Source organism: Electrona antarctica, assembly GCF_951216825.1.
Source record: "Electrona antarctica genome assembly, chromosome: 10".
Taxonomy (NCBI): Eukaryota; Metazoa; Chordata; class Actinopteri; order Myctophiformes; family Myctophidae; genus Electrona; species Electrona antarctica.
In genome coordinates this window covers 16,945,889-16,968,952 of record NC_136791.1, presented here as the reverse complement: position 1 = coordinate 16,968,952, position 23,064 = coordinate 16,945,889, and the positions used below count along the sequence as shown (strand labels likewise).

The 23,064-nt window shown below is 44.4% G+C and overlaps 1 protein-coding gene across 3 annotated transcripts in view; it reads left to right on the top strand.

The window, feature by feature from the left end:
• Nucleotides 1-23,064, top strand: part of LOC306931184 (A-type potassium channel modulatory protein KCNIP2) — a gene marked incomplete at its 5' end in the record, with an annotated part of 219,740 nt that overhangs the window by 187,034 nt on the left and 9,642 nt on the right. For 2 of the 3 annotated variants that reach the window (XM_079512416.1, XM_079512414.1), the window contains one exon: nucleotides 22,327-22,432. The exons of the other annotated variant lie outside the window; for it this stretch is intronic. In XM_079512416.1, coding sequence (XP_079368542.1) covers nucleotides 22,327-22,432 — 106 coding nt within the window. The remainder of the gene's footprint in view (nucleotides 1-22,326; nucleotides 22,433-23,064) is intronic. 3 annotated transcript variants of the gene reach the window in all.

The following is a 23,064-nucleotide window of genomic DNA, read 5'->3' as shown; positions in this document are numbered from 1 at the left end:
AGCTGATTCTAATTAATTATTTTTCTTCCAGCTACGTATATATTCGTACAATGTGTATCCTGTATACACTTGCATAGGTAGGGCGTGTAATTGTCGTCAAATCAGACGAGAGTGTATGTTTGCCTATCAGCAACAACACTAATAAAGGATTTCCATAAATATAATCTGCCATATAGACGATCAACAAGCGTCTGCGTTGGCCAACCCAAACCCATGAGCTTCGCGTAACTGGCCAAGCTTTGCGGGACATCTGTGCCGCTGTACTACATATAAGGTGCACTAGAACCAAATTATTTTTACAGAGTAAGACTTGATCACTCTTTGGTCTGGGAAATGTTGCGCTGGACAGTGCATCTGAAGGTACCAAAGGAGAAGTATGTTGCTGTGGCAGTGCGAGACAAGTTGTACTCCTTCGGAGGCTATGCCGATTCCTACAAATACAACGTCCACGTCATGAACACGCTGTCCCTGCGCTGGATGACGTTGTCCCCGGCGGCGTGCGGCAGAGCAGGAGAGTGTCTGCCCGAGGTTCCCTCGGTGCGCTACGGCCATACCGTCGTGCTGATAGAAGACGTCATCTACATCTGGGGCGGGATCACGTACCTGATGGAGTACAACAGCCGGCTCTATGCGTTTGACGTTGATGCCCACGGCTGGTTCCAGCCCAAGGTATCCGGGACACCTCCGGAGGAGAGGCAGGACCACTCGGCGTGCGTCCTGGGGAAGGTCATGTACATATTTGGGGGGTTCAAGTGGCCTTGTGGGTGCACGAAGGACATCTACGAGTTGGACACCGCCACGATGGTGTGGTCTCTGATCAACACGGGAGGCACGCTGACGCCCGTGTCGTCGAGTCACACCGCCACCATCATCGGGACAAAGATGTTCGTGTTCGGGGGCCGCGGCAACCAGCTGGACTACTACAGCAGCATCAGGGTGTTTGACACCGAGACCAACCTCTGGCTGAGCACGCCTACGGATCAGCTTCAGCCAGAAGGACGCAGGTGTCATTCTGCCTTCGCGTACAAGGGAGAGCTGTACATATTCGGCGGTAACGACTTGTGCCAGCTCTTCAACGATCTGTGGAAATTCAATCCAGAGACCTTCCTTTGGAAGAAGGTCGAGCCCAAGGGGAAAGGGCAAGGCCCTTGGAATGTGACCAAGATGTGCTGTTGCATGGTTGGCGATCGCACCATCCTCTTCGGAGGGGACAAAGGATGCACCATCACTGACGACCTGTACATCCTGGACCTGAGTCCCAGTCTGAAGACGTTATGCAAGCTGGTGGTTATTCGGTACGGCCTGGAGCAGTCTGGACTCCCACGCGACATCAGGTGGGAACTGGCAGCCATGCATGCTGATGACGAGTGTGATGGTGTAAGCTATCACACTCGTCAGCCGACAAAGCAAAGTGAGCCTACACAAAAAGGGGGGAAAAGATAACATCGGAGGAGAACAATGGAAAGGGCAATGGAAAGGGAAGGACGGGGAGATCACCACACTTACGTGCCTCTCAATGAGATCAGAAGGAAAACAGAGTACAGGAATGAGCTCAGTGATTCCCACCAAAAAACTAAGCAGCATCATTACAGGAGAACAGAGAACTCACTACCAACTGAACTGCACCAGTGCAGACATCTACAAAAGAAGAGACACTTCTGCACTCAGTTGATCTCCATCAGGAATTCATGTTGAAACAAATGCTGTGGAAAAAGGTGGGATTTGGAAGACGACTTCAGGAAACTTATAATGAGGAAAAACTTGGAGTGGGAGAGAATGACTGCAAAGGTGGAGACCTTTGTATTTTTTAAATGTATTTTTATTATTAGCCTATTTTGTTGTTTTTTTTGTTTTTGCTGCTCCTGTCATGTTTGAGTTGATATTATACTGAGCCATAGATTTGAGACGAGAATCGCCCAGGTTCAGTCGGTAGAACTTTCACCTCACAGCTAGAAGGTCCTGGGTTCGATTTCCGCTGTGGGCACTGGGGGCGTGTTCTCTCCTCCGCATCATCAGGGCCATACCCTAGATGGGGTTGGCAAAAAGGCCTTTATGTGTGGAGTTTGCATTTTCACCCTGTGTCCCATAGGGAGTGTAGTGATGATTGACACTGGGTGGAACAAAATGGGTTACAAAGATTCACAAGCTCTCACTCCGACATTTGTCAGACCCTGTGCATCCGGATGGCAGGGAAGCGACAGCACCACAGTTCAATGGTGGCAGGGAATGAGTTAGACGATTCGTGTGTGTGTATGGCTGATTCATGGGTACATGTGTTTTGGTCTGGATTTCTCCTTTAAGTAAGAAATGTGAGTAGTACAGTCCATCTAATTCCCTTTAGAAACCCTTTGTTTCTGATTGATTGATTGATTGAAGTATTTATTAACAGGTTGCAGAATGGGTACATTTCTAAAGTGTAAAGGAGGTCTAATAGCTTCATAATGCTATGAGCTTAACAGCTATACTCTTTTCGGTTAAACAAACACTCAGGTTTTGGCTGTGTTCCGGCCTTCAATAACACTATCATTAACAATCATTATCCGTTACTCGTGACGTGTGTGTGTGTGTGTGTGTGTGTGTGTGTGTGTGTGTGTGTGTGTGTGTGTGTGTGTGTGCGTGTGCGTGTGCGCGTGCGTGTGCGTGTGCGCGTGTGCGTGCGTGTGCGCGCTGATCTTTCATTACCTCCATTTGTTAGTCTCTGGAGGTGAATTTCAATCAAGGACAATAACAGAACAAAGATGATGAGAATAGAGGTGAAACATGCAGACTGTTGAACGGCTTGTCCATTCTGTCTTGTCCTACACTGCCCTCTTAAGGTAATGTAGGGCATTGCAACAGTGCCCTGTTGCAAACTTGCAAGTTGCAACGCCTACCTAAATAGTCAGTACAGTGTAGGTGATTGATTGATTGATTGATTGATTGATTGATTGATTGATTGAATACTTTATTAACGGTTTGCAGAAAAAAGCACATGAATGTACAATTCAAGGTCTGCTAAGAGGATTTAAAACCATGTTTCCACTGCCCTTCATATTCAATTCATCGGCAGAGGTCTTCAGTGTTTTTCAGGCCAAGGACCCCTTAGCTGAGAGACATACAGTATAAAGCAGGGATCCCCACTACATATTGTATAACATTATGTTGCAGATTAAACCTTTTCATAGATTTAATCAATAGCATCATCTTCTTTGAATGACAGCACTATCATGTTTTGGGAATTCATGGTTTTTGAGCGGCGCAAGCCGCTCCTATGCCCAGCTTTGTGTGTCTGTGTGTTTGTACCACAGAATGTGATGATTTGATTGGCTGAGCACGGAATGTGATGATGTATGATGAAAGAGTGCCCCTCACACACAAGTGTGATTTTTACAAACTCAAGAACCCCCTGTTGAAAAAACCCTGGTAGTGTAGGGTAAAACAGGGTTTTTGAGGGGCGGTAGCCCCTCCTATGCCCAGCTTCCGTGTTTGTGTAAACACAAACATTGAAGACAAAAGTGGGGACAGAAAAGTGAAGACGCAAATTGTGATTGGCAGGAATTACATTTGTGATTGGCTGAGCCCGGAATGTGATGTATGATGATGTATGACGATAAGAGCACCCCTCACTTCACATGGGTGTGATTTTAATGGCTATTTGACTATTTAAGGCAGTGGTTCTCAACCAGTGGTCCTTGAGGGGGTTCCAGGTGGTCCCCAGCTAAATGATGGAGAGTTGATAACCAAATGGTTACCTCTCAAGAGGTAACGTATTGTTAAACATCTGTATTACTTAATTTACATGAAGTCTACACAATTAGAGATAGAGTATAATTGTTATTTTGATCAACGTTTGCCAACTTTGCCTGTTATCTCTTCTAATGGTGCCACATCAATACAGCATGGAATTGTGGACAAAACCTTATCCAACAATAACCACAATATTCTAAGTTTTGGGTCTGAGAGATCTCATCGGCTGGTGGTCCTTGGCTCAAATGCAGAATAAATAATGGACCTTGATATGAAACGGGTTGAAAACCACTGATTAAAGGCATATGAAAGACAGTGTGCACAATAAGATTCGTTAAGAATAAAAAGATGAATATGGCGGATTTAACAATTGGTTAATATCCATCTAACGCTTGACGGTAGCAAATGATTCCAGTATAGCATGATGTCAGTTATCAGAATCACAGTGTCAAATACAGTACAAACAATACATACATATACCATACACATACAGTAAAAGATGGCTGAAGTTTTGGAAACAAAATAAAATAAAAAGTAAAATACCGCCTGCAAAGTGCCTAGAATTCCCACTGCATTATATAAAGTGCCATGTACATTCTACTAAAAGAGCAGTAACTGTTAAATAACACCATTATGTAATATAAAGAGGGGTAATTCAAACGCTTAATGTTTTGGCAAGAGAGGAAGCGTTGCAAGCACTCCAATGCACCGGATTGTGTTTATTTTCAAAAGTAAAAACCTGAAGTGTTCATGAGCAATGCTCCGCACTTCACAGTGAGAGGGTTTTAATGCCTCTATAATGTGTTCCGTTTCCCACCATCTCTTTAAACTCCTGCCATCTGGTGGGAGGTTCAAGAGCATCGGGACAAGGCAAACACAACCGGGCTGTCCAACAGTTCCTTCACCTAGTACTATATTTACATTGCACTTTGCATGTATCAGCACTGTTTTGTTGTTTAACCAATGTTGTCTGCTCTCTCCTTACTTGTTAATGTGTTTAATGTCGTTAGTCCCACTACGTGGCCGGTTGAGACTCACCCTGTGTGTTCCGCATGCGGTTATGGTTAGGGTTTGGGCATAGGGACTAATGAGCGGCCGGACCAGTGCCATGCTACCTTTGCCCAGGGGTGTACAAAGTGCAGTGTGCGGGCCTTCACTTTGGTCAGTGTCTAACTAGCCTAAGGTTTAGGCATAGATTTGTGAGGTTAAGTTTAGGGTCAGGGTTAGGTTTAGGCATATAACTACGACCTGGACAGTCAGCTCTCGTTCAAAACTCACATCACAGCTCTCACTCAATCCTGTAGGTTCACACTCTATAACATACGACGAATTAGAACGTTCCTCACCCAGGAATCAGCCCAGCTCCTAATCCAGACAACAGTCTTGTCAAAACTCGACTATTGTAACTCCCTCCTTACTGGCTTACCGGAATGTGCACTTAAGCCTCTCCAACTGATCCAAAATGCCGCAGCTCGCTTGGTCTTCAACCAGCCAAAATTCTCACATGTCTCCCCCCTGCTCGGCTCCCTCCACTGGCTCCCGGTCGCTGCCCGCACAGAATACAAAACTCTGATGCTGGCATTCAAAGCAACGCATGTTGGACTCATAATGTGCCGTATAGTGTCATAGTAAATCAGTGCCACACATATTTTGAAGAAAATAACCCTCCCACTTCAGCTCTGTGCTGGATTTACAGTATAGGCCTCTGAAGATTTCATCAGCTTTTTGCCCCAGATATTAAAAAATATCCTCAAAACCTATAATGATCTATGTGCAAATGAATCTCTTCTATGTATCACTTACCTAATTGGAAGTATATGCTAGTCTAGACAAATTATCAGTGACATCCCTGACATTATTAGGTGTGCATATACTACTGTAGTACTCTCTCTCTCTCTCTCTCTCTCTCTCTCTCGCACGCACGCACGCAGGCAGGCAGGCAGGCAGGCAGGCAGGCAGGCAGGCAGGCAGGCACTCACGCACGCACGCACGCGCACACACACACACACACACACACACACACACACACACACACACACACACACACACACACACACACACACACACACACAGAGGGAGAGAGAGACTCTCTTTGACATTTTAATCAGTTTTGAGACGAATAATTGCCAGTAGACATCTAAATCTGGAAGTATTTCAATTATTCGGTGTGCGGCGCCGCCGGCAAAGACATATTCAAAGAAACTAATTGTCTTAACACAACACTTTACTGCGTGCGTGCCTGCGTGCGTGCTTGCTTGCATGCGTGTGTGTGTGCGTGCGTGTGTGTGTGTGCGTGTGCCTGCAGGCATAGACTACACTTAATATTTAATGTAGACACTGACCCTGCAAGCATGTAATGCTCTAGGCAAACATTTCTCAAAAATATCCAAACTGTATGAGGTTTTAGATTGGCTATTTTTTCAAGGGGTGGAGGGCAAGTCCAGATCCCTGGGGGACCCCAGTCAGGGAAGTACAGTATGTAGCTTTCAAGTGGTCCATGTGAAAGTTGGGAGATGGTACTGTACACACTGACTGCTGTTTATTTCAGTGCACTGTTTGCGCACGGATCATTAATCAGATAATTAGATCTCACTCTTGCATTCCAAGCTAATGGAAATTTTAGATTTTCAGTTTTTTACACACCATTATGATATTCTTATTTTGATCATAAGAGCCAATTACTGAATGCCAAGTTTCCAGGTTTTCTTCAAAATATGTACGTCACTATACAGTGTCTTTGTTAAGGTAATACTCATTTTGTATGTCCGTGGCAAACATGGGATTTTGACAAAAATGTCCACCGTTTGCGCGCGCGCGTGTGGAATCTGGAAATCCATAATTCAAAATATTTCATGTTCTTGGACAAATGTGGCTCTTTCTTGTTTATTCAGTATGGTCTGACGCTGGTTGTCTCCAAGGCCTGTCTTTGTTCTACTGTTATTCTACTGTTTACACTCCTGAGCCTCTTCCTGTGGCAATTTGTGTAACAAAGCAATTTGTGTTGATAGCTGGAGCAAATGGTTGATCAAAGGATTTATCTTTAAAGTGCATGCATTTTCTGTCGACACCCTCTACTCATGTAAACTGCTTAAATAAGATAACCAGAATACGATGGTCAGTTGGGCCACTGGCCATGCAGCCAGGCTCCTGTGTGTGCCGATGCTTTGCTGTGCTGTACTCTGAAATAAACATCGGAACATCTCATCTGCTGACTGCCGTGTCTCAAATTCTCTTCTGCTCTCAAGTTTTGGTTAGTCTCTATAAGTTCAGATACCACACGCGTGCGTGCGTGTTGAACTACGTTGAGTATAAAATGAAGGTAAGAGATTATTGTTGAGAAGCTTGTGTTTTTGCGTACTCACTGACTCACTGACTGACTGACTGACTGACTGACTCACTACCTCACTCACTCACTCACTCACTCACTCACTCACTCACTCACTCACTCCTACTTGCTTGCTTACTTACTAGGATGTACACTGTCTGTTGACTGAGATTGTACTTCCATTCAGTTCACTCATAAACTGTTGATAGACTGTTCATTCATGCGATAGACAATTGTGGTGATACAGTAGAATAGATGCATTGTGGAAGTTGAGGAATGAGACGAGCAGACGGAGAATGTGAGTCTCTGAACTTTACTTCCAACAAACAATACAAACAATACACAGGTACATCACTTCCCTTTATCACTTCCTACATCCTCCCGTTACCCCCCAGCCAGTCCAGTCGCGGGACGCCAGTAGTACTTGGTCCGCCTCTTCTGCCAACCGGCGATAATCCTTGGTGCGCACCAGTGGCGAGGTGGCCAAAGCTGTGCGCACTGGAGTGGGAAGCTGCCGCAGGAAAAGTTGGATGAAAAGAATGTAGTGTCACCTGTACCGATCAGTGCCAGCATATTCTCCATCAGTTCCGTGGGTTTACTGTCTCCTAATCCATTCAGAGACAGTAGGCGCTCTGCGCGCTCTTCATCGGATAGCTGAAACAACTGCAGGAGCTTCTCTTTGATAGCCGCATATTTGCCGCCCGCTGGTGGATCCCTCAGAAATCCCATCATTCGGCGGGTGGTGGTGGAATCCAACGCCGCGACCACATGATAATATTTTGTCTCATCTACCGTGATCCCTCTGAGGTGAAACTGTGCCTCGATATGCTGGAACCACGGGCCTGGATCGTGCTGCCAAAACTCTTGACAGTTTAACTGTCGCCGCATACACAGCGGGACCCGGCGCAACAACCTCATTATCCGACATAGTAATTCAATTTCAAACGTCAAGGTCACCACTGTGGAAGTTGAGGAATGAGACGAGCAGACGGAGAATGTGAGTCTCTGAACTTTAGTTCCAACAAACAATACAAACAATACAATACATCACTTCCCTTTATCACTTCCTACATCCTCCCGTTACCCCCCAGCCAGTGCTCAATCTGAGGTGAGATCTCCATCTAGTGTTCACCACAGCATATTAATTCATATATTGATAGACTGTATACATTCAGAGATCCAGTGCAGATATCGATAGGGCCAAGCAGCTCCGATATTAGATTCTAACTTTATTTTAATTGGTATTCTTACTTATAGGGGTTTGGTTATTGCCTCTTTACACTTGCCTGTGCCTCGTTAGCTCTGCTGCTGTTGTTATGACACCCTGCGTTTAAATGCTTACCTTATACCCAGGGCTGGGAAGTGCAATAGCCTATATACTGTAGATCTGTGGCTGCAAAATAATTGTCGTCGTCCCCCATGGCTTATTTTAAGCACAACGATAAGTGTGAAATGTACTGTGTGAGCATGCCCAGGTCCTGGCTGGGTGAGGGTTTGATTTGGCCTGTCTGGTTCAGTCTTCTACTCCTCCCCAGGGCTCAGTGGCTTCATGGCGCTGGCTGGGTCTCATTTGAGCGGGAGATGCATTAATCACAGAAAAGACAGACCAAGCCCTCCGGAAACCAATTTCCCATCTCTACCACACACACACACACACACACACACACACACACACACACACACACACACACACACACACACACACACACACACACACACACACACACACACACACACACACACACACGCACGCGTGCGTGCAGCCGTGCACACGTCACGCACACACACTTCACTTATACATAATATTTTTATTCTGTTCTTAGTTCGTTTCTTAACCACTCAAATTCTACTATCGTCTCTGTCGGGTGGAAACCTCATTATGTCCTAAACTGATCAAGTAGGGCGTTAGTTTGCGTAAAAATACCCCACAAAAAGTTTGAATATGGAGATAAGAGGTTAATTCTGCCCGACAGCAACGATATACCTTGTTGACTGGGGTCCCCCAGTGGTCTACGAACCTGGTCCCCTCCTTTAGTTTTTTCCCCCCTTTACACCAAATCTCTTAACCGTAAATAGCCAGCTCACAACTTGGTATAGATCTGTATGTTCATGCCCATTCTGAATAGAGAGTTTAGGATTCATTGTGGTTAAGTTGCTTCGTGTCAACCTCCATCTTTTAGAGCAGGGGTTTTCAACCCTTTTCATATTCCGGTCCATTATTTATTCGCCGTGTGAGCCACGGACCACCATTTGAGATTTAGCCTCTCAGACCCAAGACTTAGAATATTTTGTTGTCATAATTGTCCACAAGTCCATGCTGTATTGATGTGGTCATTTTACGCTCTCAAGCGTTAAAGATCTATAAGGGTCCAGACCATTTTGTTACTAACTCTCCATCATTTAGCTGGGGACCACCTGGAACCCCCTCAAGGACCACTGGCGGTCCCTGGACCAGTGGTTGAAAACCACTGCTCCAGAGTTAAGTGAACTCATCAAAGCAAGTAACAGGCTCAAGTATATAAATAAATTGTAAGAGTTGTCCTTTAAGTATAATTTGTTCTACTTGACAAGTACCACAGAAAGCCATTTCAAACCAACTCAGCGTGACACAGATGAAGCAGAATGTCAAGTCTTTGTTTTATTTTGACTGTGAGCTAGGCTACCGTTGTATTTATCATGGCAGTGTTTTGGTGTGTGTGTGTGTGTGTGTGTGTGTGTGTGTGTGTGTGTGTGTGTGTGTGTGTGTGTGTGTGTGTGTGTGTGTGTGTGTGTGTGTGTGTGTGTGTGTGTGTGTGTGTGTGTGTGTGTGTGTGTGTGTGTGTGTGTGTGTGTGTGATGTGTTGATTAAGGCATCGGCCTATATATAATGAGTGTGTGAGTTTCTCGACAGCAGTAGATGTTTGTCGGACCATCATCATCTTCTGTTTCGTTTGTCCTCACCTTTTCCCTCAAGTTCTGTCCTTCGCCACCACCCTCTGATTCTTTTGTATCTTGTCATTTGTCTCCGTAATTGTTCCTCTCCCGCTATCACCTGGCTGCTTCCTGTCTTCTCTTTCCCTTTTTGCCATCACTCCTACCTCGCACTCCTCACTGCGTTACGCCTCCCTGTTTGTGTCACCTCTGCACCTATCAGCAGCGTGACATCCCCTTTCTCTCCCGCCTGGCTGCTCCCCTCCGTGTCTGTCTCTCTATTCTACCTTCACTTGTTCTCACAAATGACCCAATTGTACACACAGGGAGGGTGACGCGGCAGGAGGCGGCTGACAGAGAGGCAGACAGACAGATAGACAGGCAGACAGACAGAGATATATAGTAGGCTAACATACTGAGGCTTCAAATAAAGTAGTTGCTGGATTACCTGGTAGGAGGCAGTCAGAGAGGGATCCGGAGGGGATTAACTTTTGGCGGACAAAAGCAAAAAAGAACATCCTCCGAGACCGCACGCTGAACTTTAGCGACCTCTGACATCTCTGGAAAACAGAGAGGGGCGTTCCGCGAGCCCCCGGGCTGTGTCTGTCTCTCTCTCTCTCTCTCTCTCTCTCTCTCTCTCTCTCTATCTCTCTCTCCCCCTCACCTCGTACCTGGTGTTCCAGAGGCAGAGGCGAGGAGAGTTGACAATCTACCTGCGGGCGGGCGGGCAACGGGATGGCCAAGCGCTGGCATATAGAGGGAGACTGAGAGCAACGGGAGGACCAGAAATAGAAAGGCAGGCAAGAGGAGAGGAAAGGGTCAAGATGCTGCATCCCTTCCGTCCGTCGTCCGTGTGGGAGATGGAGGGGCTGCAGACCGTGGGCATTCTGCTGGTGGTCGGCAGTTCCATCAAACTGCTGCACTTTCTGGGACTTATTGATCTCTCTGCTGACGGTAAGGGAGGCGATGGGGGGAGACGAGGTTAGCCCACCTGGGGGGAGAGCTCATGGATCTGTTGATGCTTTCCCTGCACAGGCAGGGAAAGATTGAACTTGTAGGTGCGCAGTTAGTTACTCTGTATGTTTGTGTATGCGTGTGTGAGCTAATCATTGTGTGTGCATACCTGGCAACCAGGTATACCATATTTCTGCATTGAGTGACCTCGGTACATAGGAATTGATTTGTTGGACATTGTGACTTTCAATTGTACGTACAAGGTAAACGTATAGTTTTCTCATGCCAATACAAGCCCATTGAGTGTGTGTGTGCGTGTGTGCGTGTGTGCGTGTGTGCGTGCGTGTGTGCGTGCGTGCGTGCGTGCGTGCGTGCGTCCGTCCGTCCGTCCGTGCGTCCGTGCGTGCGTGCGTGCGTGCGTGCGTGCGTGCGTGCGTGCGTCCAGTGAATGATGATGTTTGGGACAAACAATGTGCCCCCATTCCTTCACATCATTAGGGGCCATGAAGTAGTTATAGCCTCTTTGTGTGTGTGTGTGTGTGTGTGTGTGTGTGTGTGTGTGTGTGTGTGTGTGTGTGTGTGTGTGTGTGTGTGTGTGTGTGTGTGTGTGTGTGTGTGTGTGTGTGTGTGTGTGTGTGTGTGTGTGTGTGTGTGTGTGTGTGTGTGTGTGTGCACATGTGTGCGTGCTTTCTGTACCCCACTGATTCTTTATGTGCGTAATACAGTGGTGGGAAAAAGTGCTCACATTTTGTACTTGATTAAAAGTACAAATACTGCAATGTAGTTGCACTCTGTTACGAGCAAAAGTCTTACATTACATTTATTCCAAAATATCTATAGGCCTATATATTTTATGTTACATTCCATCTGGCCACTAGGTGGCAGGGTCCCTAAAGAACCCATGCATCCCATATAACTGGGTGGGGGGTCACCAGGTCAATGCCTGCAGGAAGCTGCAGCCATAAAACTCTCCTTGAAAGAGACCATGTGTTGCCATCTCTGCTTATTATAAGTGACTTTGGGCTTGTTTTTCTGTAAAGTCACTTAAAAAATCGCACCCGTGTGAACTGAGTGGTGCAACTATACTTTTATTGTTATAGTTACTGTTACCGTGTGGGGGTCCCTGGGGGATCCCCGGAACATCCAGATTCCGGCCAGGGGGGGCGATCCGATTCCGGCAACCCGTCCCGCGTCCGAAACGGTTTAGAAATGACAGAGTTACCATGTGGGGGACCACAGGGGGTCCCTCTACTGTACTGTACTGTACTGTCACTTCTGTACTGTAATGTCATACCCGAAATCACGTAATGGCTGTTGTGTTGTTAGAATGTCTCAAAAACATTAAAAATCCATATATTATTTAACTTTTTTATTTATTTTTTTATAGTCAATCTACAAGCTCACAATGCACGCCGTGAGCTTGTAGACCTGCTATTTTCAAATAGCCGACAGTACAGTATATAAATGAGGTTTAAAGTGCCCATGTTGTCTATAATTGTCACTTATTCCTTTGGATTTGTTTTCCTAGACCTGGTTGCTTATTTCTCAGGCAACACTGCCACTGACTCTGCTTCTCTTTCCAAGTGTCAGGGGACTGGTTTGCAGGGGCTCATTGCACACTGATGATGATGATGATGATGATGCTCCACACTGTTTTTGTTTGTCCTGCCTCCTCATTCTGGGCTCTGACAGCTGCAGGACAGGGGAACATCTCATTTTGAGCCTTGAGCTCGAGGGTGTGAGACATGCTGAGCTTTTTTGGTTCACCAGCTGTTGCACCAGCCTCTCCCCATATGTCTCACAAACATTTAACAACAAACATTGGATTCAAATACAGATGTATTGTCCTCACTTTGCCACTCGATTTGCCACTCACTTTATGCATATGCATACCCTCTATTATGGGAGAATGTTTTTTTTGTACCCTTTGCCTTTATCACTAAACCCCACCTGCCTGCATGTAGAAAAAAACAGGATGTGGGCAGGGAAACAAAATCTACGTTCTATGATGTCACTGAGCATCCTGAAGCTACCCAAGGACCCACCACCACTTTCACCCCTTAAACGTAAAGAGAGTTGAACACAGCCGGGGAAATTCAGTTTGTGTCTTCTGTTTCTATTCAAGAAAATGTGTTTCTTGCATACACTTTAGAGATAAATCCTTTAATCAGCTATCAACACAAATTGCCACAGGAAGAGACTCAGGAGTGTAAGCAAACAGTAGAACAAAGACAGGCCTTGGAGACAAACTGGCTTGCATTATTAAGCCAGCCATGCAGCTAGTCAGACCAACTGAATAAACAAGAGCTATTTGTCCAAGAACATGAAATATTTAGAATTATGGAATTCCAGATTCCACATATCCCCCCTCATGACCGTCAACAAGACTGTCATGCCAAAAACATGGAACCATAATTCTCTTACACTTACACCCCCTTGACCCTCAGCTGAACACTATACATTCAAGACACAAGAAATAGCAGCATTACATGTCAGAATTTCCCCAAAATGGTTTGCAAACACAGTATTCAAGATATAATTTGTCATAAATGATTTCCTTTACAGTAGTGTCATCTAGGATATTTAGGATATTTAGGATATTTCTCTGTTGTTACTCAAATCTAGGATAACATGTATTGAACACTGCATAAGACTACTGACTTTGCATATAGTCTCACACACAATAACAAAATAATTCACTCTTTCGGACTCATCCTGACCTGACAAATCACAGAAACCACTCTTTTGGTGATTCCCATGACAATAAAATAAGACAAAAATAAGGAAGAACACGTTATACCCCAGAAGCCAACAGAAATCTAAATCCTTCACTAATAACTTTCCCCTGCAATTTAAATCACTTTTCTGACAAATAAATAATCTTAAACAATGAATAATGGAAAAATGATTAGTACATCTGACATTTAAACAAGACATTGCTGCTTTAGCTCCATTGTTACAAGAGCATTTTTGGATATGCAATACCCTACATGTTCATACTAATATAAACTCTGCTATCCCAAGGCTATAAGTACATAGTAAATTGACAATAATAAAAGATAAAAATAAATAACATTGAAAAGCCAGAGTCTAATCTATAATAACACACTTACTCTCTTCATATCTTGAGGAAAACACCTCATTGATTCATAAGTAGGCTACTCATGACTCAACTTATCTAATTATACGACAAAACACATACCAACATGATCGAGGCCTATTCATTCATGTTGTATACAAACCGACGCACAATTTTGAAAACAAAGAGAAGGAAAGTCCATCTTCCCTCTGATATGGACAAAGGAAATTTCTTCTGTTGCCGCTTTTCTAGTTACCTCGAAATGTTCACTCAGCCACGGATCAAGTTGAGTGAGTTTGTTCACGCTGCTTTTCGCTGTCCTCATCATCATCTCTCCCCCCTCCCAACTCTGAAACAACAGAGCTGGGAATATGAAGAGAAAGGCCACAACGTAACTTCATCACAGAAGGTCTGCAAGGCTCTCAGCTTGTGTTCGTGGGTCAGTTGACCATGGAAAGTGGAAACCACCGCCGCCGCTGCGCCATGAGTCGCGTTGCGCTCCCCGCTCACGATCGCTGTCCCCGCGCCTCCGTGATGAGGGCCTCCGTGATGAGGGCCTCCGTGTGGCTGATGCTCGTCGACCGCTCCACTGTCCATCCGTCCTGCGGCTGGATGGTGATGCAGGTCGCCGTGTGCACACTCCTCACGGTGGTCGTCGTCATCATCCCATTGTGTAGACAGGATCACGGTCCGATCCGCTGGAACTCGTCGCCGTTCACAAAAACTCCCTTTCTCGAATTAGACTGAATCAAAAAAGCCGCCGGTTCTGTTCCATCTGACGTGAAGAACATGTCACCACGGCCGAGTTTCTGGCACCATCTGTCGTATCTTATTCTACAGAACACCCTATATAGTGCTATCATGCAAAATACTGAAAACTGGGAGAGCAGTCGGAGAAAATGTGAGACACGGCACGACGGAGTGATGTTCCTCGTTGTTTATTCAGCAAAGTACAGCAAAGCACAGGTTAAGGCTCACACAGGGGCCTGACTGCATGACAGACCTACTGAATAAACAAGAGCTGTTTGTCCAAGAACATGAAATATTTAGAATTATGGAATTCCAGATTCGATTTGTAGAATCGGCCTCAGGTCTTAACGGGTATATTGGGCCTCATGCTGAAAGTGTCAGGACCAACGGCCACGCCCTCATTCCAGGGAACCTCCTCATCTCCAGCCTATAACTCTACACTCCTGCTCCTCATTAGTTCACTCCTATATACAGTACACCCCCCTCGTACACGCCACCTCAGTCAGTATTGTTTGTCCTCTCTAGACTCTAGCCAGTACTCATGGTCTTGTCATTTTATAGCTTTAGTCTTTGATTGTTGAATGTTGAACTTAACTTTGACTATGAGGTTTGCCTTTTCCCTTGTACCTTTGCTTGGAGTCTGGACCTTATTAATCACCTTTGAAACCTGCACTTGCATCTGCAAGAATGTCATTAAACAAAGGACCAGTGGTGGAAGAAGTACTCACATTTTTGAGGGGAGCTTGCACCTCCAATGCCCAGCTTTGTGTGTCTGTGTGTAGACCATAGCGATGATTTGATTGGCTGAGGGCTTAAAAAGTGAGGACAGAAAAGTGAGGACGCCAAAAGCCGGAATGTGATGATGTATGATGATAAGAGTCAGAGCGCCCCTCACTTCACACAAGTAAAAGTAAAAGTATCAATACTGCAATGTAGATCACTCCCAAAGTCCCATATTCAAAATGTACTTGGGTAAAACTACAAAAGTATCGGTATCAAAATATACTTAAAGTACCATAAGTGAAAATACTCATTGAACAGAACCATTTATGAGTTCAAAATGTATAAAAGATCTTTTGAAAATAGCTGGAATGTACATGTGTATATATAGGCCTACTGTAGGGCTGACGTGTGTTTTGTAACAATAATCTACAAAGTAACAAAAGTTTTCATATTGGGAGTATAAATAAAAGTATTGAAATGTGGAAATACTCCAGTCCACCACTGCAAAGTAACAAACACAGTCAAAGAGCTGCCAACACTCTCCACAGCAGCCCTGTAGAGAACCATGGGGGAGAGATGGCTCTCTCCTCTCTTCCTGTGGTCCACAGTTAGCTCCTTGTTCTTCCCGTTTTCTCCACATTTAGTTTCCATGCCAATGCATCCCTCCCACTGCTTGCCACTCTGTGTTCCATTTGAACACTCTCTGTGTTACAGACCTGTTATGGTCATTCAGGGCCTGCTCTTTATGTGTTTCTGCTAATATCATTGTCTACTCATTTTGTATGTCCGTGGCTAAATGGAATTCTCTGGAGAATGGGTTTTGTTAGTAAGCAATTTGCCGAGATAGATAGATAGATAGAATACTGTATTGGCAGTTTAAGAAAATTACAGAAAATGACATCATTTAAAAAAAACGCCAAATGGACTTTGCTTGTTTCCATTGTGGTCCACCTTGTAACATGAAACTATACACAAACATACTGTACAAACAAAACAACCATGAAACAAATAAATAATCCTTATACAGTATATAAGGCTGGGAGCTATACATATAGGACAAGAGGTACCAGGGTCCAGAGGGGGGCAGCAACATTTCGTGTCGAAATGTTGGTAATCTTAAAGATGGAGTGCCACGATTTTTTTCCACCCTAAAACATGATCATCAGGTATTATTATAATATAAGGAGGAAGACATTTTTCCAAAAAGTGTACAGTATTTGTTAAAACCATGCTTTTATGTGGACATGCCCACCAGTTAATTAAGTATGCCTGATTTGCCTGGTGGGTGGTGATGGGTGGTGATCCACCTGAACTGAAGCCGCACCCACATGCTGTAGGGGGAGGGGTTAGGGGAGGGGCTGATAGTGTGATGTCACTATATTACTGTTTATTTCATTGGCCCGTTTGACTGTCAAGGGTTCAGCCTCCAGGAAGAAACCCTAAATACAAAGTTAATACACCATTGCACATAAAAACGACTCCAGGGTGTCTAATGAAGTACTGTCACCTCATAGACACGTGAAAAACTGGAAAAATACAAAAATTGTGGCACTCCATCTTGAGGAAGGTCACACCATGCCTGAGGAAGGTCCCTATAGTGACCGAAACGTTGCTTCATTAAATAAGACAACACTCTTGTGCCGAGCAGATACACAGTGTGCGGGTGTACCTTATTGCTTTCATTGATGTCCACTGGCCTACGCACCTGTGCATACGCCTGATTGCTAGGTGTGCGATAGTTTTCTCCTACGGCACTCCATCTTTAAAATAAAGTATAATCGTGTCTACGAGCTGTGCAACCTCTCTTCTTTTCTGTCACAGATTAGCTCCTTAACATGCTTCTCAAAGCATTTGCTCCCTATCTGAGTGAGAGCAAGAGGACAGCAACAGTCTTTTCAGCATGTTTACCTTGCTTTCCTTTGGCACAGAGAACACTGCTGGAGGATTGGAACGCAGAGGGAGACTGCTGGGTTTTGGAGTTGTGCCCGAGACGGAATCAAAAGCCTAATCTTATACGGTGTAAAACAATCTGGGTGAGCCAGACTTTTTGGCTCATTGACGTAATTCGGAAAGTCTCGCTGGCTGTGAGTGCCTTGGCTCAGATTTGCCTTGGCTACAAATCTGTAGCGGCTCATAACATAATATTTGCCATGGAGACAGGATGCTTGTCAGTGAGTCGATGTATTGAGTTATACAGTATGCTATATCTACGTATTATCTACGTATTTTAGCTTTTTTTCCGTAATGAATGCCCTACTTCATCATTCTATGTTACACCAAAGTGGCAGAAATAGCCAATCTACAAGCTCAAAACTCATTTAGAGCTTGTAGATCTGCTATTTTAGCTATTTCTGAAGTGGAACCTGAATTCTTTTTTGCAATTTTTTATAGGAATCCTGAAAAGTTAAATCTTTATTTAATTTCAAATGCATTTAGTTTAATTATGTTAACTTTATGAACTTAAATACAAATACATTGGACAATTTCAACAGTCATTAAGCTACTAATATAGACAGAGTCATGTTTGCATGTTTGGATTTGTAACATCTGAAATCAATAATTTAATAAATCAGTAAAGAGAAGAAGGTGGGGCCGCATGTGGCCCCTGGCCACCAGTTGCCCACCCTCTATCACTAAAACCGACCTGAGCTACAACTGTAGTTGGACTAAAAATAAAAACACTGTAAACTTGTATATCTGCTATTTTTGGCTAATGTTCCCCAATATACGGATGCTGGGGTTCAAGTGATAAACCACTTTTCGACCTCATATCACTATTTTGGGCAAGTCATGTCATATGTAAAAACATTTTTCTCCAAAGAATCACAATATTATTTAGCACAAATCATCGCAATGAGTTGTGAGCTTGTAGATACGCCTCAAGCGCTTAATCATCCATGTTTAAATACTTCATTAGAAGATATTTTATTTCATAAAGCTGCCTGATGAAATTAACAGCACATTTCATAATGGACAAATTAAAGGCACTCTGCCCGAGAGGGGAAAAGGGGAAAGTGAGAGGAGGAGAGGTAGACATGTCGAACAGAGTGTCCTGATATTTATCTCAATCAAAGTTTCCTAAAACGTCATACATAATCTCACTTAAGAGTATAAGCTCTTGTTTAACTTTAAAGTGTGCTCACGTACTGTCGGCGATTAGACAGCAGCTGAGAGGGTGCTGAGGCTCAGCCAGTGCACACACAGACCATCCATAATTATATGCTCTGTGTCGTTTTATGCATGTTCTTGGTTGTCCTGTCTCTCTACACACTCCTGTCATGTATGAAGAACAAAGCATCAAAATAGTGAGCAGGGCATTGAAAACAAGTATTCAAATAACAGCAGTTGGCAAAAATGTTTATGAAAACGGAATATTACATCAAACAAGAGTGAATATTGCCAATACTAATAATGATGGATGGCATTTTATAGTTGCATCAAGGATTATTGTTTTTTGTTTTTACCTCTGTGCTAACAGCTCCCATTGATCCATGTGTTTCTGATTCTGTTGCTTATGGTTCTTTTTTCCACAAAAATGATTGGAGGCAGCATTGAGTCACAGTGTTGCAAACTATATGATTTAATAGCAGACCTACAACGCCTCACACTGCGAGGCACTGTGAGCTTGTAGATCGTCTATTTTTTGGCAGAGGTTTGGTGTAGAGGGGGGAAGAGGAGCAAATCAAGTACTGAACTTGTATTGAACTAGTGTTGAAGGTTCACTAGTGGTGAAATGTTCATTTCAGACATCTATGAACATTTTTAATCTGCAAAACAATTGTATACAATGTAGTCTGGGGTGGGGGGTGGGGATCCCTGCTACATGTCTCTCTCAGCTAAGGGGGTCCTTGGCCTGAAAAATACCCCTGCTGTAGGTAATATAGCTACTGCACATATTACCTTGAATTCCACCTTAACTGTAGATGTGTGATCCCTGTGCCGTTGTCTAACGCCAGGTCCATATGGGAAAAAGATGCACACACCCACACACCCACACGACAAACAAGCCCTGGGGGGGGCTCAGAGCGCTGAGCCTTGGCACGGTAGCCGGATCAGGGATCATCACCATGCTGTTTTGTGGTGGACATGTCAAAATTCAATTTTTGCTGCATGCATACAAAACGACAATAATATTACCAGGAACACATAAAGAGTTATAGCTCTGAATGGCCATAACAGGTCTGTAGGGCATAACTCTGAGTGTACAAATGGAACTAATGGACCCATAAGGGTCGTTTGAGAACCACTAGTACTAGTGGACTCATAATGTGCCATAGTGTCGTATAGTAAATCAGTGTAATACATATTCTGACTTGACATTCAGTAATTGCGTCATATGATCAAAATAAGATTATAATAGTGTGACCAAGTCTTTGCCACGGACGGACGGACATATTTGTCCGTGTGTGGACATATTGATGAGCCGGATGGATGACAGTTTGATTCCTAGTGGTGGTCATGTGGTGTGGCCTGGTCAGGATCCAGATGACGCCAGGCCAGGGCCACAGCCACTTAGAGAGAGAGAGAGAGAGAGAGAGAGAGGCTCCGAGGACAGAGGGAAGGTCAGAGACGGGACTGAGCGAGAGGCAGAGAGGGCATGCATACCGCAGTGTTAATTTTGTTGACTAAAACTACGACTAAAAGATTTTACTAGATTAAACAATTTCAGATGACTAAATTCGACTACAGCTGTGTTATTCAAAAGAGTAAGACTGTCAGAATTTGCTGTCAATTATTAACACTGGCATGACTAAAGACTAAAAGACTTGATATTTTGCTGACTATAAGAAGAGAGTAAGAATAAACAATTTCAGATAGACTAAGACCATTGGTGTGTTATTCAAAAGAATAAGACTTAATCAGGATTTGCAGAAATGAACACTGCTATAGCGTTTGTAGTGAAGCGGGGGTTTGGGTCCTATCGATCGAGCGTCAATTCAATACTGTGAGAGATGTAAACGGCGCGAGGTACAGTCAGAGGTTTAGGCTAAAAGGATAACACAACAGAAAGTGACGTGTTTTTTCCATCACGGCCCTATTATCATGGCGTTTATTGCTCATTCCGCCGGCGTCCTCCTGAAAGGGGTGAAGGGGCTGCTGCCGTGGAGACGCAGAACTGACCGTAAGTGTGTGTGTGTGTGTGTGTGTGTGTGTGTGTGTGTGTGTGTAAATACTCTGTTACAAGTAAAAGTGCTGTTATCAACATTGACTTGAGAAAAAGTATACAAAGGTTATTGGCATCAAAATATGCTCATTATACAGAATATCCCATCTCAAGTTTTCAAATGTATAAAAATCTTTTGAAAATAGCAGATCAACAATGCATCGAGACACATTGTGAAGTTTACAAACAAGTAACTACAGTTTTCAAATAAATGTAGTGGAGTAAAAGTACAAAATTTGGATCCGAGATGGAGTGTAGTAAAAAGTATTGTGTTGTGTGTATGTGCGTGTGCGTGTGCGTGTGCGTGTGTGTGTACGTGCGCGTGCGTGTGCACGTGCGTGTGTCCCTCCATCTACTGTACTTTTCATACCCAGCCACAGACCCAAGTACGGATCTATAACTCTGAGAGTATTCAAATGGAATCATATGGGCCCATTTGGTTCGCATCTCTCTTCACGTGCACATGTAGGCTGTGTGAAAGGAGAGCCCGTTATGGGTCAATCTGGTTCCATTTCTAAGCTCTCAAGAGTTAAACGAACGCTCAGGATTTTGCAGTGTGTGGCGGTTATACTGTAGGTGGTGATGTATTCGGCACTGTGTGAGTGTACATGGTTGAGGGTCTGTAACTCTGAGAGTGTTCAAATGGAACCAAATTGACTCACATTGGGTCCATTTGGTTAGCGTCTCTTCTCTTTTCACTGTGCATGTCTTGATTGTGAGTGTACATCTGGTCGAGGTGGTCTTCCGGCGTTCTGTACACAATCGCCCTTACAAATTGGATCAGTTGGTCATGGAGAATTGAGTTGAACTTAATGTTATTGTGACTGAGTGGTTTGACATCGTGGACTCTTCCACAGCCCCTTCTGATTGGCTGGACGTGATGATGTAAGAGGTTCCAGTGAGCGGTGGACATACAGTGCAGTGCATCTGTTGTTTGAGCGATACGATCGCTTGGTCTCCCATGCCTTAAAGCCAGGTCAGCACGCCATTGTCATTGCCAACAGACATTGCTGTTTGTGTGTGTGTGTGTGTGTGTGTGTGTGTGTGTGTGTGTGTGTGTGTGTGTGTGTGTGTGTTTGCTTGCGTGTGCGCTTGTATTACTATACTTGTGAGGACCAAATGTCCCCACAAGTAGTAGTAGACATTCTGAGGACCAGGAAAATGGCTTTTTTTACAAAATCTTTGGGGTGTAGGCGTACAATTCTGAAAAGGTTCAAGGTTCAAGGTTACCGCACCAATGCAACTAGTCGCAAACTCCTTGCAACAACACCGTTTTAAGGTCAACCACACTAATGCAACTCCTTGCACTATAGCTGCCATTGGGGATAATGACTGCATGTTGCAAGGAGTTGCCTGGCAAATCATTGGTGTGGTTTGGGTTTTAGGCTTGGAGTTATGCCTGATTTATACGTAGATTTACAAGCTCCCGATGTGTCACAGCATGGCGCATTGTGAGCTTGAACATATCTGCTGTTTTTTCGGCTTTAGTCTTTAGAAAATGTCCAAATGGCATTCATGAAATTCCCATTCTAAAATGTTGATGTCCTCACAATATAGTAAAACAAACGTATGTGCGTGTGTGTGTGCGCGTGTGCGTGTGTGTGTGTGCGTGTGTGTGTGCATGCGTGCGTGCGAAAAGCAGCGTTGTGCGGGGGCATGTCTAACCTCTGTGCTGTGGTTCATGGTGACTTGCAGGTAACCCTTCCACCAGCCAAAGCAAAAAAAGCATAAAGCAGCGATTCCTCAAGCTGCTGCCGTGCTGCAAACCTACCACGCCGCCCCCCTCAATCGTTCAAAGCAAGTGCTTCTTCACTCTCTAATACATCTGTGTCCAGTCCTCGCCCCCTTCACTTCCCACCCGTCATGTGTTCTTCTGTCTGTCGTCCATTGTCAATAGGTTGTATGCTTTTGCTTTGGCAATGTAAACGTATGTTTTCTCATGCCAATAAAGCCCTTTGAATTGAATTGTATGCACACAGCAGCCATTTCGGAAATAACTTTTCCTACTTTCGGGGCTCCTAGCAGATTCCCTACTTCCTTCACAGGTCTTACCAATAATTCTAATTAAGGCTCGAGGTCCATTCAGTGGTTCTCAAACTTTATAATTTCAAGGAGCCCCATACGCCATAACTCTCCGAGTTACCCGTACGGGGCCATTTGGAACCCACTCAAGGACACTTTGAGACCCACTGGTGTAGCAGAGTGTTTCCAGTGAGCAAACATGCACAATAGCAGCACCCTGACTCTGTTTGACCAGAATGGAACAGAGCCTTCATTAGTATCATCGGTAACACCCGTGAAGGAAGTCAGTCAAGGCAAGCAGGAAGAATTATTTCCAAAATGGTTGCTGTGCATATACCCTATTGTGCGCACAGTGAACGCCACCAAAAGGAAAGTTTGTCACCCACCTGTACAGTGTTGGATTTATGATGT